Genomic DNA, 18503 nt, shown 5'->3' with positions numbered 1-18503 from the left:
CATATATTCCATCCAGGCAGATCTGGACATGCCCGACTTGCTGGACACCCCTCTGGACTCCCTTGAGACTGATATGGAGGTCCTTTCATCTAGTGCCCTTGCTAGACAATACTCCCGCGATGCCGCCACCTCCACTGTCAGCATCCAGGGATCAGGGAACCACTACCATGCCTGTGCCTCCGATGAATATGAAGATGTGGGCTTCGACCCGTCCATCCTTCCTCCTCCAGACCCTTGGATAGACAGTGTAACAGATGACCCACTTGATGTCAACTTTAACAGCTCTTCTATACTAGAGGTACGTGGGAACCAATGCAAGGTTTACAGGCCCATGTGTATACATGCAGTATACGATCAATGTAGTTGCCAACGGCAGGGGTGTCAAACTCAAAACCTGTGCCTTAATGTAAAATCTGTGGATAATGTTCAATGCATGAGTTATTTCTATGAAATAAAATAAAATAAAATAAAACATTGCATTCAACAGAACATTCAAAATCTGTTGTTGTGTGTGTGTTTAAGTAATTGTTGGTTTGGAGTGTTCAAGTGCTCATTGTTACTATTACACAGCTAAAGTTCAGAGACAATGGCATACAATGAAAATGGAAAATTTAACCTACATGGTTGCATAAGAGTTGGTTGATTTTATTATAGTTAATTCATCAGCTCTTGTACATATTCTTATCTCATAAATTACTGTCAAATGAAATAATGATAATATACAGGAAAAACTAAAAATCTGTGAGTGAATCAAATCATTTTTCCATGTTGCTAACTTTGTATTATCATTGTGAAAATTGAAAATACTCCAGGTGGTACAGCGGTCAGTGTGTCAGAGAGATGGACGCTGGTTCCTGAAACTGCTGCAGGCTGAAACTGACCGCATGGAGGGCTGGTGTCGACAGATGGAACTTGACCAACGAGAGAATGACTTGCCTGAAGACAGTATGTCTGTGTGTATGTGTGTCCATCATGTCCCGGTGGGTCCATGTATAAGTCAAAAAGTCATTTTTCATATATCAGCAGCCCTATCAGTATGTGTGTCATCTTCTGTTGTCATGCAAAAAAAGAAAGAAATGAAGTTCATGTTTGCCTATTCATTCTGCAATTGACACTCATGATATGTTGAATTAATCAGGTACCAATAAAATACTGTTTGCAGGTAGTTAAATGTAAAGAATATGACGAGAATAAAGCCAAGACTGCACAGATTTGACTGGTGATCTACAGCCTGAAACTGTACATGTATTAACAGCTGGTGTTTGAAAACAAACACACAGCTCTAAAATGTAAAATAGTTCTATAGTCAAAAAGAACAATTGTACATTTAAACAGTCATATAATTATAAAATGTAAGAGTATTAGCGCAATACTGAAAAATAAAAGCTTTTAAGAATAAAGTCAGGAAAGCCATAACAGTGTAGGGCCAAGCAAAATCTCAGATGATCAGCTGCAACCTGCAGTACATGAAGGTGCTGTGTCCTCAGTGAACACTTTAACATTTTCTCAATAAATCATTGATGGATTGTGTGAGTCTTTTTCTAAACACTCTTTTGCTCACAGTCCTGGGGAAGATGAGGAGCGCCGTAGGAAGTGCTCAGCTCCTGATGTCGCAGAAGTTCCAGCAGTTCAGGGAGTTGTGTGAGGAGAACCTGGTGAGTTCAGTAAACATGACTCAGTCACTCAAACGTTCTCTGTCACAGACTGTTAAACCATCAAGATTATACTTACACTATCCTTTCTGAGTTACTCTCCAGAAAACCTTTGATAATGGAACAAAATGAAAGCACCAACACGGTGATGCATTGGCTAGCATTGCTGCCTCACAGTAAGAGTGGGCCTTTCTGTGTGGAGTTTGCATGTGTGCACCTGTCCAGGGTGTGACCCTGCCTTTCAGCCGGGATTGGCTCCAGCCTCCCAAATCACAACAGACGCTATCTCAAGGCTCATCATATGATGTGAAACTAATTGCTACTCCTTCACCTTGTTGTTTTTCTCCTGTGACAGAACCCAAATGCCCACCCTCGACCTGTAGCCTCTGACCTGGCAGGGTTTTGGGACATGCTCCAGCTGTCGATTGAGAACATTAGCCTGAAGTTTGATGAGCTTCACCAGCTCAGAGCCAATAACTGGAGACCTCTAGATCCACCTGAAAGAAAGGTACACACACACACACACTGGCTATGTGTTCACCATGAAATGGATGAAAGTTGTAACATGTGCTATCTTTCATCCTGTAATTATTATGGGAATGACATATACACATCTTAAAATGGGTGTTCCAAACTTTTTTACAGTAAAAAAAAACAGTAAAAGTTACATAGAAATGCACTGTTTTATAACAATGTTTTGTTTATTGTCACAATGTAAGCAAATCTAAACCACACAAAAAACAATTATGCTTTTCTTTCACATTTGGAGTCAGATAACATCGTGACATAAAGTAATATTTAGAGGTGTGTCATATACACACGTACATGACACCAAGGGTTGCAAGCAAACCTTATTCAAACTTTTAATACAATAAATGCACTGTTTATATAACAGTTTTGCAGTATGTATATATGTATATATATATATATATATATATATATATATATATATATATATATAGTGGGTACGGAAAGTATTCAGACCCCTTTAAATGTTTCACTCTTTGTTTCATTGCAGCCATGTGCTTAAATCAAAAAAGTTCATTTTATTTCTCATTAATGTACACTCAGCACCCCATCTTGACAGAAAAAAACAGAAATGTAGACATTTTTGAAAATTTATTAAAAAAGAAAAAGTGAAATATCACATGGTCATAAGTATTCAGATCCTTTGCTCAGTATTGAGTAGAAGCACCCTTTTGAGCTAGTACAGCCATGAGTCTTCTTGGGAATGATGCAACAAGTTTTTCACACCTGGATTTGGGGATCCTCTGCCATTCTTCCTTGCAGATCCTCTCCAGTTCTGTCAGGTTGGATGGTGAACGTTGGTGGACAGCCATTTTCAGGTCTCTCCAGAGATGCTCAATTGGGTTTAGGTCAGGGCTCTGGCTGGCCCAATCAAGAATGGTCACAGAGTTGTTCCGAAGCCACTCATTTGTTATTTTAGCTGTGTGCTTAGGGTCATTGTCTTGATGGAAGGTGACCCTTCGGCCCAGTCTGAGGTCCTGATCACTCTGGAAGAGGTTTTCTTCCAGGATATCTCTGTACTTGGCCACATTCATCTTTCCTTCAATTGCAACCAGTCATCCTGTCCCTGCAGCTGAAAAACACCCCCATAGCATGACGATGAGCAGTGCCTGGTTTTCTCCACACATACCGCTTAGAATTAACGCCAAAAAGTTCAATCTTGGTCCAGATAATCTTATTTCTCATAGTCTGGGAGTCCTTCATGTGTTTTTTTGGCAAACTCTCTGCGGGCTTTCATATGTCTTGCACTGAGAAGAGGCTTCCGTCGGGCCACTCTGCCATAAAGCCCCGACTGGTGGAGGGCTGCAGTGATAGTTGACTTTGTGGAACGTTCTCCCATCTCCCTACTGCATCTCTGGAGCTCATCCACAGTGATCTTTGGGTTGTTCTTCACCTCTCTCACCAAGGCTCTTCTCCCACAAATGCTCGGTTTGGCTGGACCGCCAGGTCTAGGAAGAGTTCTATTAGGATACGGATAAGGATTATGGAGGCCACTGTGCTCTTAGGAACCTTGAGTGCTGCAGAAATTATTTTGTAACCTTGGCCTGATCTGTGCCTTGCCACAATTCTGTCTCTGAGCTCCTTGGGCAGTTTCTTCGACCTCATGATTCTCATTTGATCTGACATGCACTGTGAGCTGTAAGGTCTTATATAGACAGGTGTGTGCCTTTCCTAGTCAAGTCCAATCTGTTTAATTAAACACAGCTGGACTCCAATGAAGGAGCAGAACCATCTCAAGGACAATCAGAAGAAATGGACAGCATGTGAGTTAAATATGAGTGTCACAGCAAAGGGTCTGAATACTTATGACCATGTGATATTTCAGTTTTTCTTTTTTAATAAATTAGCAAACATTTCTACATTTCTGTTTTTTTTCTGTCAAGATGGGGTGCTGAGTGTACATTAATGAGAAATAAAATTAACTTTTTTGATTTTAGCAAATGGCTGCAATGAAACAAAGAGTGAAAAATTTAAAGGGGTCTGAATACTTTCCGTACCCACTGTATATATATATATATATATATATATATATATATACATATATTCTGATATATATGTTTTCCTCATGTATGTATGTAAGAACTGGATAGAGCTCCGTCCCTTTGCTCACTCAGCTTAATACTTTATTCATCCCCGAGCGGAAATTGTTTTGACACAGCAGGAATACAATACAAAAAAAAACAAAAAAACAATATGCTAGTAGAGATACAGTAAAATTGTTTGATAATGAGTAAGGGAGTAGTCAGCATGCTCCTGAGGTCAACTGTGTCAACCACTGTCAGAACTTATGGGCCAATGTGTTGTTATAGTACAATAAAAATCAATGTCTTAATATCAGCTTGATTGATTACGCTTGTTTTAGTAACGTCTTATTTTGAAAACCGAAAAGTGATCTCGCTCGGTATCAAACTATCGCTGACATTCTCAGTCGAACTTAAGTTTGACTACACGGGCGCACTTGCGGATGGCTTGGCCATGCAAAGAAGAATGACGGCTCACTCAACTGCAGTTTCTGGCTTCAGAGTGGCTCTTAATCCCATTAAAATAGAACATAACTGTCAATTTTTTTCACATTTTTTTCGTTGTCCCAACACTATGCTTCCCTTCCCGATCACAGGTAGTCTAATTCTTCTTCTTCTTGTCTTGTCCGGTAACAGATCACTTCACACAAAATTGAATTAAACGGGAAACGCTCCATTTTTCATTTCAGCACAAAATTGGAAATTGGAAAAACAAGTCGTTATCCGTTTTTTCATTTTGATTTTGTAAACAAATATTGAGAAAACAGGTTGTTTTTTAGTTTTTTTATTTCTGTTTTTTTTTGTTGAAAAACAAATGAACGAATGATACACGGATTCATGTGTCACTTTTATCAGTAACTTTATAAACCGATAGTGAGGATAAGACATCAGTGGTGAAGTGAGCACAGGTCTCTTTTTTAATTTTCTAATTTTGTTCTATTTAAATGCACCAAAACACAAAATTCCTTGTATGTGTAAAAGAACGTAGGCACTAAATACTGATTGTGATTCTGATGCTGGCAGCCTCAGAAGTGGCAAAATTGAGTGGTGCTGGATGTAGCCTGTCAGAGTGTACTGCAAACTTTAAATCTATGGAGATGCATCACAAAAGACAGTGAATATATCTGATACTTATTATGTCCCTGGTGTGCTTTTTTATGAGTTTATAAACAGACATGAACAGACATTTTTCCAGACCTACAGTATGCTATGAGGGGCCGTATAGGCCATAATTCACACATACACAATTTTGCCTCTCACATACACTCTTTTACCTCTTACATTCACTTTTTTTTAGCTCTCACATTCACTAGTTTTGGCTCTAACATACACAATTTTACCTCTCACATACACAATTGTACCCCTCACATACACAAAACAACTCTCACATACAATCTTTTAGCTCTTACATTCACTTTTTTTAGCTCTTACATTCACTTTTTTTAGCTCTCACTTTCACTTTTTTTTAGCTCTCATATTCACTATTCACATATAACATTTCTTGGGTCTTTATTTTATGTATACAATGTAAATATGTTTGTGTATCCGTGTGTTTAATGAAAGAGATTTAAAAAACTGTATATCTTTCCAGTTCAACTGGATAAGATGGAGTGAGATTGCTTGCAGCATGACGTGCAGCATTCAACTACTTAAGATTGAAATATGCATCTGTAAGAGACAAATAATATCATAATAAGTAAAACAAAATTATATAAAAATTGTATGATATAACTGAGTTTTCTTGGTCTTTGAGTAGGAAAATGGCACATTTAAGTGAGCACTATTGATACGATAAGAACGCTAAAAACTACCCAAAAGTCCAAAACCCGATTCTTTCTAATTGATATAACTTTACAGGGCAATATATAGTGTGCAACATAACGTTCTAGTGAATAAAGACTGTTTCTGTTTCTTCGTATGACGCAAAGTTGTTGTCACTTGACTTTTACTCTCCTCGTCGTCTCCACACTTCACATGCAGAACGAAAAATATGTGCTTCCGGTATGCTCGCTTTTATTTTGAAAGGCTTTGAATCAACTTCCGGTCCTGACAAAACATTTAATACGTTTAATACCTTTTCATTTAGATTTTTTTCTTTCCGATTTTGCCGACAAAATGACAGAATATTTAAAAACAAAAAAAAATTGGCGAATTGCAAAGGCTCAAATTACATTACATGTCATTTAGCAGACATTTTTATCCAAAGCGACTTACAATCGCTTTGGACAAAGTGCATTTAAACATTTGGGTACAAACAACAGCTAGAAGTAAGTAAGAGCTTCAAGTAAGCCAAACTATGAAGTGCTAGTCATAAGTGCGATGTATAAGCAAGTTTTTTTTTTTGTCGTTGTCGTCATGTTAGTCGAGGTAGAGACCCCACTAGCTAGAGGACAGGGTTCCGACACAGCTCCTCTCCAGGTTACTCTGTATGTTTGGTTTTGAAGATAGGAAGAGAGTAGGGTAAGTGCAGAGCCTGAGACACCTAGTTCTTGAAGAGAGGAAGTAAGGATCTGGTGGTTAACTGTGTCAAACGCTGCAGAAAGGTCCAAGAGGATGAGCTGAGTTGAGGAGAGAGAGGAGGGAGAGAGAGAGCGAATGTTACGACGGACAAATGCAATATCTATCTATCTGATGAGATCATCAGATTGGGAGAGAGTAGGAAATGAAGAAATGATCAGAGACATGAAGTGGAGTTACCTTGAGGTCAGAGGTGGAGCAGTTTCTGGTGAAGATGAGGTCAAGGTGGTTGCCAGCTTTGTGAGTTGGTGGAGAAGGAGCAAGTGAGAGAGAAAGAGACGAAAGTAGAAGAAGTAGATCGGATGACTTCTCTGACTGGATGTTGAAGTCACCAAGAAGAACAAGTGGTGGGCCATTTTCTGGGATGTTTGAGAGGAGGACATCTAGTTCCTCCAAGAAGTGTCCCAATGGGCCTGTTGGACGGTAGATGACAACAATGATTAGTTTGACTGTGTGAGTTAGTTACAGCATGAAATTCAAACGACTGTGAAGAGAAGTGTGGCAGTGGGTAAAGAGTGAAAGTCCAGTTGGGGTTGATGAGCAGACCTGTCCCGCCACCTCTTCCAGTGGATCTGGGTGAGTGGGAGAAGGAGTGGGCGGAGGAGAGAGCCGCAGGGGTGGCTGTGTTGGAGGGTGTTATCCAAGTCTCAGTGAGAGCAAGGAAGTCCAGGCTCTATTGCTCAGTAGCAAAGCCAGAGATGAACTCAGTCTTGCGTGTAGCTGACTGGCAGTTCCACAGGCCCCCTGCAACAAGGTGTTGGATGTGTGTGGAGCGGGTGGGATAGATAAGTGAGGACAGGTTACGGTGATGCTGTGAGTGATTGTGAGGTTTGTAATATCTATGAGAAGAAACATGAACCACCAGTTTTCTGAGGAATGGAAAAACTGCTCGTATGTGAAAGGTAGAAAACACTTGCAGGCAGGTACTTAGCCTTGTTAGCCTCCTTGTTAGACTCCGGTTTAGACTCCTTTGTCTTCCTGAAGCTGCCGCTTCAAAGTGAGTGCTGCTTTTTAGGGGCTGATTGGTTACAGCAGTGTTGGCCACTCCCCTGTAGCCAATGAAATTTCACACCTGGTGATGGTGATGACTCAATTGTTCCACCAGTGGACCTTAGTCAGCACCATATGCAAATCAAAGAAAGTTGTTTCATCATAGGATACAGAATTTAGGTCAAGTATAGCAAATTAGCAGTACATTCTGTCATTATTCACAGTTCACAGGTCTACATATGAAATCTGCAGTGGGCAGGATCATGAAGATAAATGAAATACTAACACTCTGATCACAGCTGTCTGTCCTGCACTCGCCTCGTCACACAAGCAACAGACAGACATCTGTCCATCTCTTTTTTTTTCTTTTTTTATTATTATTTTGTTTTGCAATTTTATTTAATTTATTATTATTATTGTTATTATTATTTTTATTATTTATTTTATTTTCTGTCCTTCTCTGAAACTCTCCTGATATCAATTTTTAATGTGTTTATTAGTTGTTTGTCTGTTTTGCTACCAGTCTTCCTCTGTTGCTGCCTTTCAGCTGTGTGTGTATGCGCGTGTGTGTGTGCGGGTTTTACTAATGTGTGGGGCCCTAACACTGTACACAATCACATTATGGGCACTTGTCTTCCTTGTGGGGACAAAAATCAAGTCCCCACAACGTAAATGACTACATTTTAAGGTGAAGATAGGTTTTAAGGTTAGGGTCAGGGTTAGGATTAGGCCAGTAGTAATTGTGGTTAAGGTTAGAATAAGTCTCCAGGAAATTAATCTAAGTCAATGCAATGTCCCCTCAAGTCATGAATGTCCAACGCGTGTGCATGCGTGCGTGTGGTGACTGTATATCATTGTGAGTATTGGCTCTGTTGGCTTGACCATTGGCTCTTATTGTTGTCTTGTTTCTGTCCTGTGCTTTTTTTGTGTTGACAGTGAAGGTGTTTGCAAACAGCCACACATCAGTCAGCATCACTGCAATGCCAAAACCTCTGGGTCTCCGTGCATCTATCACATCTGCCTTTCCATTCCTCTGACCTTCCTTCCTCAGTTCCTTCCTTCCTTCCTACAACTGCCTCAGCATGTGCATTTTTGTTTTGATTTTAAGAACATTTTGCAATGTGGGTCAAACTTGACACAGCAGGTTCACAGGAGACGTAAAAATAAACACATACATTAACGACTAATAACTGTAAAACACTAAAACGTGGGTGTGTTTGAACTGGTTTACTCACCGACAGATCTGCTTACCTGCTTTAACTGTGCTCAGTAGCTCAGTAAATGCCAGTATTCACAGTAAAACAAACTAACTTAGACTGTGGTCAAACTTGTCAGAAAGAGAGTACAAAAACCCAAAATGAACATAAGTCACAATCATGTCATCTCTTTAGTTTATTGAACTATTTCATCTTTTACATTCTGGGAGAATAGTGTTAACTTGGGAGTGCAGTGTTATCATGCCTTCAGTGTGATAATATGACCACAAAGATGTAGAGAGAAATGACATTGATCCTGTTTACTTGTGTTTATGTTCAATTCAATTTGATTTCAATGTTTTTTGTATAGCCCCAATTTATGACTTATATTATCTCCATTACAATTATTACAGAGGGACACAATGGGCACCAACAGTGGAGAGAGAAATCTCTGTCAGAGTGTGCAAACTGCCAAATGAAAACACACCCTGACACAATATAGACGTGCATGCAATCAAGTAGAGTTGTCTATTTTTAACACTTAAAAATCTACTGTGCATGAATCAGAGCTCTGAGGAGCCGCAACACACACAAGCACTTTCAGCATAACAACTCATATACGAATCTGTCAAAAGCAGAAAACAAGTTAAGAATCTCAACAAAAGAAAGATATCAGTAACACTGGGCAGCACACACACACACACACACACTCACACACACACACATACGTGCGTGTCTGTGTTTTCCCTGAAATGTTTTGCCCTCCCTCCCCTGCCACCCTCTCCCACCAGGAGAGGAGGCTCCCGCCTCCAGTGCCAAAAAAGCCACCCAAGGGGCCCCACCACCACCACCACCCTCCTCTGACCAGAGACCGTTCACTGGAAAGCTCAGAGAAGCAGCGGCAGGAGGCCCGGAAGCGTCTGATGGCGGCCAAGAGAGCTGCGTCTGTGCGACAGAACTCAGCAACAGAGAGCGCAGACAGCATTGAGATCTACATCCCAGAGGCTCAAACACGGCTATAAGGATGCTAGCAGGAACACACACAGGCTCACAATAACAGAAAGGGTTCCCTGGCCTGGATTAGTTTGCCCCACCATGATAGAAAACCAAGCCAAACAACTGTCCACGCCACAGTAGGTTGCTTATATGAGAACATTATTCAGATAATCTGCTCTTAACAAAAACACAGACATGACACAATGATCTCTGAGTGTTATTACCTGTCTTTACTTTACTGTACTAGTATGAATGTCAGTTTTTTTTAACTTGTTTTGACAGCTGACAGAGGGCCTCGTCACATCAACACCAGCAGCAGCACATCATTGGGATACAAGCTGAACGCTTGACCATGTACCATTTAGAAGCTGCTGAGCTAAACTCAGCTCTGGACTCTGGACCATTTTACATTTCTGCTCACACATCCTACCTGTGACGTCTCTGACCACCATACGTGCAGAGAGATGGAAACATCTGTTTAAGTTTAAGAATCTGAAACATTATACTAAACATGTGTTTTCAGTCGTCGCTAAAAATAATCTGGACACATATTGTCCCACACCTGGACTATTCAACATTCACAGATTAGGATGTGCTCATAACCCAACAACAATCTGTATTTTATCATTATTTACCGCGGTTTGCAGAAAAGTAAAATAGCAACATTGTCTGTGAGTCCAGGCTGGGCATCGTCATCCTTCCTCATCCGTCAGAAAACTCTGTGCAACTTTAAGAGATTTTTTCCAAAAAAATGCTGAAAACAGTGAACAAGTATGAGATTTCTCTTCAGATGACTTAGATTAAGTGGGAAACAGTCATAAGTGTCAGTGTGACCAGGCTCTCAGTTACACAGAACTCCTGTGAGGAGTGAGTCATCTTCTCAGTGTGTGCTGATACTATCCCCCCACACACACACACTTCCTGTGTGTACGGTCTGAAACCAAAAACCTGTAAACATCATGTGTTGGTGTTAAATAGTCACAACTCTTCATGCACCATTTAATGGCTGCATCAGAACAACTGGAACAGAAATGACAATATTGCTGTGGATAAATGCTCTCGTTTCATTTAGAGGTCGATTGTTGCAGCAAATATGAACATAAATTATTTTCATATTGCACTAAGTATTATTGGTAGTGATACTTTTGATGTGAGCATGTTGTGTAAAATAAGAAAACAAATGCTTTAGTTTTAAACATGAAGACTGTGACCCTATGTCACTGTATTTTTAATACAATTTTGATATGAGTATTTTTGACTTATTCAAAACGTGAATTTGATAAAGTGAATGAAGATACCACTGATATCTATTCATTTATTTTAAAAAAAAGAAAATATGTTTTTTTATGTTTTTTCATTAAATTTCTCTTCTACAGCTAAAATGCACACGACACAAATAAAAGCAGTGTTTTATTGTTATTCTTAAAATTAGTGTCAATCATAACACTTTTTTAATTATTATTTTTGGTGCTTACACCCTGAAGTGGCATGAGTCACTGTTACATTTAATTTTCAATTCAAAACTAACAGAGTTGAATTGTGTCACCATGAAGCATCTTTGGTCCACCATTATTGTCATTTCTGCTGTGCTGTCACTGCAGCCATTGGACACAGACACTCATCTTGTCATTCGAGTGTGAAAACAGCCATACAACCATATTGTCTTTGTTTCTGGAGGAGGAAACAAGCCTGATGATGTTACGTTGTGGCGTTGTCCGGTGTGTATCAGTTTAAAGGGATAATTCATGGTTTTGAAAATGTGGTTATATGAGTGACTGTCACCTGCTGCTGTGTGCATCCCGTGGGCCTGGAAACAGACAGAAGTGTCTTTGAATACAATCTATTTCATCTTAAGTCTATGATATCTTAAAAAAATGTATCTGCTGTTTTATCTCAACCGTTTCCTGTTGGAAACCGAAGTGTGTGTCATTGTGTAAACTCTTACCAAAGATGTTGCATCGTGACACACAGGAGTTGTCGATCTACTTTTGTGTTATTCTGCCATTGAATGCGTTTGCAATCCTTTGTTCAGATTTACCTCAGTGACACAAACTTACCGTGAGACAGAGGTAGACCAGCAGCTCCTGAGTCTTCTTCATCTCATTTGTGAGGCGACAGCGAGCGGTTTACAAACTTCAGGCTGTAAAATTTTGTCTGATAGCAAGATAAAGGTGGATATTATGTTAAGAACATATCACAGACTTAAGCAGGTAAAGAGCAGTGTGCTAAATGGCAGGAGCAGCAGGGAGCATGCACACGTCAGGGAGCAGTGATTACATGTCATTACCTCACACACACGCACACACACACACAAATACACACGCACACACGCACACACACAACTGAACTATCACTTGAAGCTTTGAGACTCATTTAGGAAACAGAATGTCTGTGTTACAAACTAGAGATGTGCAGTGTGAAAGTCTTACAGACAGACAGACAGACAGACAGACAGGAAAGTATATACAGGAAATGTAAGATCTGAACCTTGAGGTGAAATCTAAAGATCTGGATCTCTCAGGGTGCGCTAGTTCTGTTTGACCACTGTTATTTTTTTAATCTATTGCTATTGAGTTCTCCATCTTTATGGAATATGAAAATTGCTGGAGTACAATGAAAAAGTAAGCAATTAAGATGTGCAGCAAACGTTGATTCACAACGTCGTACATCGCACACAGTGAACACACGGCTGAATGAGAATGTGAATCCCTCACTCATGTCTGTGACTGTGACACTTCTGTGAAGACACTGTACATCCAGCAGGGTTTCATGGTCTGCTCAGTATCTTTTCCCTATAGAATAACGTTATGCTGTTTATTTGTGACAATGCTACTTATTATAATGTTTGTACAGGATCTGATTACCTCTGTGTTTAAAGGATGATGACAATGACAGTGAGCCATATTCAATGTGAAATACCCTTCTTATCAATGAAAGGGACAAACAGATGCTGTTTACTAATGTTATCATTCATTTATTTCCATTGCAGATCATTTTTTTAATGTTAAAGTAGCAAGTGAGTGATGACATGAAAATGCACATACATTTTAAAGATAGTGAAAGCCTCTCAAATAAAAGAAAAAAGCCTTGATGATTCACAAAAAGAACCTATAGTGAGTAAAGTCACTGTGTCATAAAGGACAAATGCAAAATAAATGCAAAAAGCTTATATTGAAATGAAACAACAATTTTAATTCATTATTTGAGTTGCTTTGAAATGCAGACTTAAGTAATCTGTAGTAATTTGATGGACTAATAAATGAATAAATAAATACAGTCATTTTATAATAATTCAATAATAATTAATTTCTACTTCTAACTGAATCTATCTGCACAGGAAATTGAAAATGTAATTTGATCAATTTCAATTTTACAGAATGGATTTTGCTCGACCGAGAAAAGACATGGAGTAGCGCTGAGCGTTGTGACGTGTTTGAGGTGTAGTTGTTTTTCCTTTCCTCTTTAATTCCTCAGGTGTTTGTGAGTGTGTGTGTGTGTGTGTCTGTGTGTGTGCGTGTGAGTGTGTGTGTGTGTCTGTGTGTGTTAAAAGGTTTTTATGCGTCTCATTTGTACATACTACCATAGTGGAAGATGCACTGTGTGTGTGTGTGTGTGTGTTCTCTAAAGTGCTTCCGGAGTCCTTGTTTTCTATGTCAGACCTTTCCTCAGTACACGGTCTAGTAGCCTCATGGAATCCTGCTGTATATGAACTCTCCACTCATACCTGCAACCGATCTCTTGTGTTTGTACAGCACTGGTTGAGGGTGTTTCCTTATGCATGCGGTAGTATTTAAGAACCTATATCAAAGTTGAAGACATGTTTATTTATGCTCTTATTCATTTATTTATTTATTTTTTAACTATGAGATTCTGTTGACGTGCTCTATCACGCTCTTCTGATCTTATGTTGTACTGTATAGAGATAAATATATGTCCAAAGCTTTTGATGAGCCCATAATAAAAACACATTGTCAGATCTGCTTCATTGACTGAGCTCTATGTTAATATTATTGTACATTCACATGATTAGATGTTCAACTTCTATGACATTCAGCACGTCAGAAGGACATGGTATTAAAACACTGAGTGACTGTACACTGCTTATGTTTGTAACCCCTAAAATGGCCAGGTTTTTGTCATGATGCAGCAAAAATTGTGATTTGAACGGATTTCAATGAGCACATTTTTGTGCATATTGTGTGTTAGTGTAAGTATTTTAGTTCACATTATTTACAAAAATAAAAAATACATAAAATACAAAATGCACAACCTGGCATAAGTTTTTAACAATATGCATGAAAAAATGATAAAATATTCTCAAAATGTAAAGCCAAAAACATTAAAAAAATGTGTCTAGGTGTGTTTTAAGAACAAAATGTTTCGCACATTTCATAATGATGCGCAGGTGGACGAGCAAATGAATGTGAGTTCCCTTTAGACCAGGATTTCTCAAACTTAACCAAAAACACTCGCGGAAACTCTCCTCAAAACAATAGGCAAAACAACTTCACCAGTTCACAAATTACAACCTCCTAAAATGAACTAGTTGATTTGATATTGAAAACAACACACACACACATATGTCACAGCAGTGTGAGAAACACTGACATTTTACATTTCAAAACATGATATTTTACTTGCTTGTCACCTCGTGGACCACCAGTGAAAGGCTGATTTAAACAGTGAGCCAAACTTTATTTGAAATCATTTGTCCCTATAGTTGAACATAGCTGGTGTCTTTAGCTCAGACTTTCTTGTGTTTGAGCACTGAGCTGTTAAGAGAAGAGACATCAGATACAGTAAGACTCACACCACACTAACTTAAGATGAGGAGCACTTTTTTTTTCCCACCAGGCAATTAAGATGTATTAATTCAAAAAACAATAAGGGCCTTTTGCCCCGGCTTAGACAAGATTGGCACTTGACACATACTATAATTATTTATTATTTCAGTGTTGAGGAGCTGGAGTTTTACATTCTTCTAAAAAAACTACTGTAGTACGATGTAATTCTACCGTTAGTTATCAGTTTTGTTCCCCAACATTTACACTTGAAAGACGTAAGATGGAGATAATCACTCTTTGTCTACTTTTTCATCCTCTGACATAGGGCAGAACAATAAGCATGTTTTAGAACTGTGAGAAAAGCCAGAGTACCTGATAATCACTTTTAACTTTGCCACACAGGCCAGTGTGAGTGTAACATTTCACTATTACTTTTAGTTTGTTTGTGTATAGAAGGAAATTAATGAAACGCTGATTTAAGTCTTTGAAGTGGCAAAACGTTTTCATCCTAATGTTCTGGGTGGTAGAACCGTCACCAAGCAAATTCTTAACTCCCAGTCTTTCCTTAAACTCCATTGAATTATCTAATTTTAATCCGGTTTTTCTCTTTCTCTTTAAACCACGAGGTCCTGTCCTTACGTGACTGCACGCGATTTGTCACAAACTGTCTGTTCAAACTGGTCCAGTCGTCAGCCTGCATTATGAATATGAATGCATTATCCTCTGTAACCACATGGTGGCGGTGATGCACTTATATGTGTCTCTGATGCAGGATTAACGTCTGTCCATCAGGCTCAATTCAAGTGAGTAAGTAAGTGTATGATGATGATGATGATATTTGAGATTATGAGATTTATTATTACCACAGTCCTGTTGCTTCAGGATATATTGTTTTTATTTGTATACTATATTTAAGGATACAGTAAAAAGGAAATTAATGTGTAACACATTGTTGTTTCATCCAAGTCATAGTGGAAAGCTGCTTTTATTCTATAATGAAATACTGTTCATCATTAAAACAGAGAAAAAAAGTGAGTGACTATGACGTCAGACATGGTTCATGTGTTCTGGTGATTACATTACACATATTCAGTTCCTAACAAGCTGTGAAGTAACAATGCTGTCAAAAAGCTTAGAAATAATCTATTTAAGATAATTATGTAATAATAATATTTACCTTGGAAAATAAATGTGTGTTTGTGTCTGTGTATTTGTTGCTTCTGTAGGACCTGGTACAAACACTGGACCAGTACTCCTCATGAAGACCAAAAACCTGGTCCTAATGAGGCAGAACCTCATTTCTGAGGAACTGGTTAAAGAGCTGGTTAGGTTAAGGTTTGGATCAGACATTAACTGGTTAGGGTTCAGGTTAGGGATAAGACTTTGTTTAGGTTGTTTAAATGATTTGAATAGTCCTAAAAAATGAGTCCTAATAAGAATAGCTGTGTGTGTGTGTGTTTGTGTGTGTGTGTCTGTGGTATATATTCTCTATTAAAACAGTCCATATTCAGCCATGATCATAAAACAAGGAGTTGAGTCATGATACTGCAGTATGTATTATTATTTGGCTCTTTTCATTTAGAGGTTCATAGAGGTTCACCAACATATTTATTTATGTATTGTTTCTTTGAACAATAGAGAGTTTTCAGACCAATGAGGAACACATGCAATAATCAGAGTTCACACCACTCTGGAATCGCTAGTTTTTTGATCGCTTGGAGTGTTTGAAATCGGCTCCCAGTGCTCATTTGACGTGTTCATTTCATTGTTACTGGGTCTGCGCTGCTCCTATTTCTCTCAGAGACCAAACAGAAGATGTGGAGGATGTACAGAATTTAAATGTTTAAATCATTAAAACAAAACCATTTATCACAGTTAAGAGAGCTTCAAAATATCATCAGTTTCCCATCAATTTAATTACCCCTTTAATCCTCTCAATGACTTTTACTCGAGCCCTTAAACCTGCTGAATAACCTCAGTGGACACCATGGAGCCACCCAAAGGATCTCAGGATTTCCCACAGTTCTCCAAACAACACTTTTTATGTAGAATTGTTCAGATTTCCATATAGGACTTTTCCAAGACTGTGGCCTTGTAGCAGTTTCTCTAACTGAGAAACAGACAAACACTTGTTTGGAGTTGCTCCTGCAGGACGCTCCAAAATCTTCACTAATCTTCTACAATCCTGCGTGTAGCCGTCAACAGCCTCCGGGCAGAGCTGGACTCTCTCTCATTCTCCTCAATGCCTCAGCTCTTAGTCTGGAGACACCAGATTAACGCTCAAATCAATTAGAGCCGACAGCAGATGAGTCAATTATCCCCTCCAGACTGAGCCCCACCCCCACCCAGCCAGCGCTGCCGAGGACCTTTGACGATTATTACCCAGCCTTCAGTGGTAGTTTTACTGGCAGGGAAAGGAAAAAGTAGGGATGGTGGGCCTTTTGGTGTCATCATGTTGTGTGTTTGTTTAGAGGTCAAAGAGGTGACAGATTTCCTGGATCTGTCTGGCCGGGGAAAGAAAGACCTCCCCACCCTAGACAGCCAATACTGAGGTACCCTTGAGCAAAGTAATCTGCTCACTGACACAGAAACACTGTAGAAGTTCTCAAGATAAAGCAAAAGTTAACCACACAATTTCCAAGTTTAGGCCACATGGCAGACTGCGGCTAGAAATGTTACCTCACAGCAAGAAGGTGGCTGGTTTGAATCCTAGTTTGGCTTTGACTCTGCACGTTCTCATCATGTGCATGTGGCCTTTTTTGTTCAGTTTCCTCCCACAGTCCAACATTTTAAACTGACTGTAGGTGAGTGTGAGGGTGAATGATTGTTCATCTCTGTGTGTGTTGGCCTTGTGATGAACTGGTGACCTGCACACGGTGTATTCCGCCTTCATGTCACCTGCCTGCAGCTCCCCTGTGACCCTCATGTGGTAGATGAAGCTGTTGACAATGAATGAATAAGTTCATTTCCAACTCCACCGTGGAGATCAGGGTTTAAGAGCCGAGTCGTCCAGTCAGTCCAGAGAGGATAAAACATTTGGAGTCATTTAACAACACCTTGATGGCAATAAGCAAACTTTACTGGTAAGAACATGCTCAGAAGAAAATCCCTGGTCACAGAAATAACCCACTGTTTTTTGCTCCAGTGATCACTAACATATGCTGAAAATATTGCTGAGGCTGCCATTCTGTCATTAGTCACCTAGAATTGTTTCATCTAAAAGTGCATGTGCTTATTCTCATTCAAACAAATGACAAGGCATGTTGTTTTTTTCTGATATAACCAAATTATATGCCATGTTTTCAGTCGTTTGTGTCAACACCAGTGTTCACAGATTTATTATTATAAAACTATTTCTATTTTCACGGTAATGTGTTTTTAAAAAAGGAGTAAACGGTGAAATCAGAGTCACTTTTTAAAGCTATTTGGGGAAAAAGTAAAAGATGAAAACACACCGTTTGTAACATGTCAGTATTACCATCCATGTTGTTGACCTGGAACTGAGGTCGCTCCCTTGGCATTGTCTTCATTTCATTTGTGTCACGCTGCAGAGGGAGCAGCCTCGCCATGTCTGCCTGTGTGCTGTCACGCCTGCATGTGGTGGGATTCCCAGACCTCTGTGGTGCTGCAGCTGCAGCTCGTGCGCTGATCGTCCTGTGACCTGCTTTATACCACTGTTTGAATGCATGTGTCGGGCAGAGGCATGAAATGAGAGGCGGTTATTAGAATGCACAGAGTATGTTCAGTGAACAGGTGTGTGGAGCTCTCCACACAGGGTTTCTGTTTCAGTCAAAGTCCAGCAGTTATCAGGCACTTTTT

The 18503-nt window shown here is 39.4% G+C and overlaps 2 protein-coding genes across 8 annotated transcripts in view; both read left to right on the top strand.

The window, feature by feature from the left end:
• The window catches only part of LOC122765369 (disks large-associated protein 1-like), a 103033-nt gene extending 92939 nt beyond the window's left edge, over positions 1 to 10094 (top strand). For 2 of the 3 annotated variants that reach the window (XM_044019598.1, XM_044019596.1), the window contains exons 12-16: positions 17 to 298; positions 813 to 945; positions 1564 to 1655; positions 2008 to 2160; positions 9696 to 10094. In XM_044019598.1, coding sequence (XP_043875533.1) covers positions 17 to 298; positions 813 to 945; positions 1564 to 1655; positions 2008 to 2160; positions 9696 to 9926 — 891 coding nt within the window. In that variant the 3' untranslated portion in view covers positions 9927 to 10094. The other variant, XM_044019599.1, reaches the window with a different exon arrangement.
• The window catches only part of LOC122765370 (plakophilin-4-like), a 555540-nt gene that overhangs the window by 183123 nt on the left and 353914 nt on the right, over positions 1 to 18503 (top strand). The gene's annotated exons all lie outside the window — the stretch shown is intronic.

Source organism: Solea senegalensis, linkage group LG2 (genome assembly GCF_019176455.1).
Source record: "Solea senegalensis isolate Sse05_10M linkage group LG2, IFAPA_SoseM_1, whole genome shotgun sequence".
NCBI classification, from domain to species: domain Eukaryota; kingdom Metazoa; phylum Chordata; class Actinopteri; order Pleuronectiformes; family Soleidae; genus Solea; species Solea senegalensis.
Note: the sequence above shows the minus strand (reverse complement) of the source record. Positions and strands in the feature narration are given on the sequence as shown.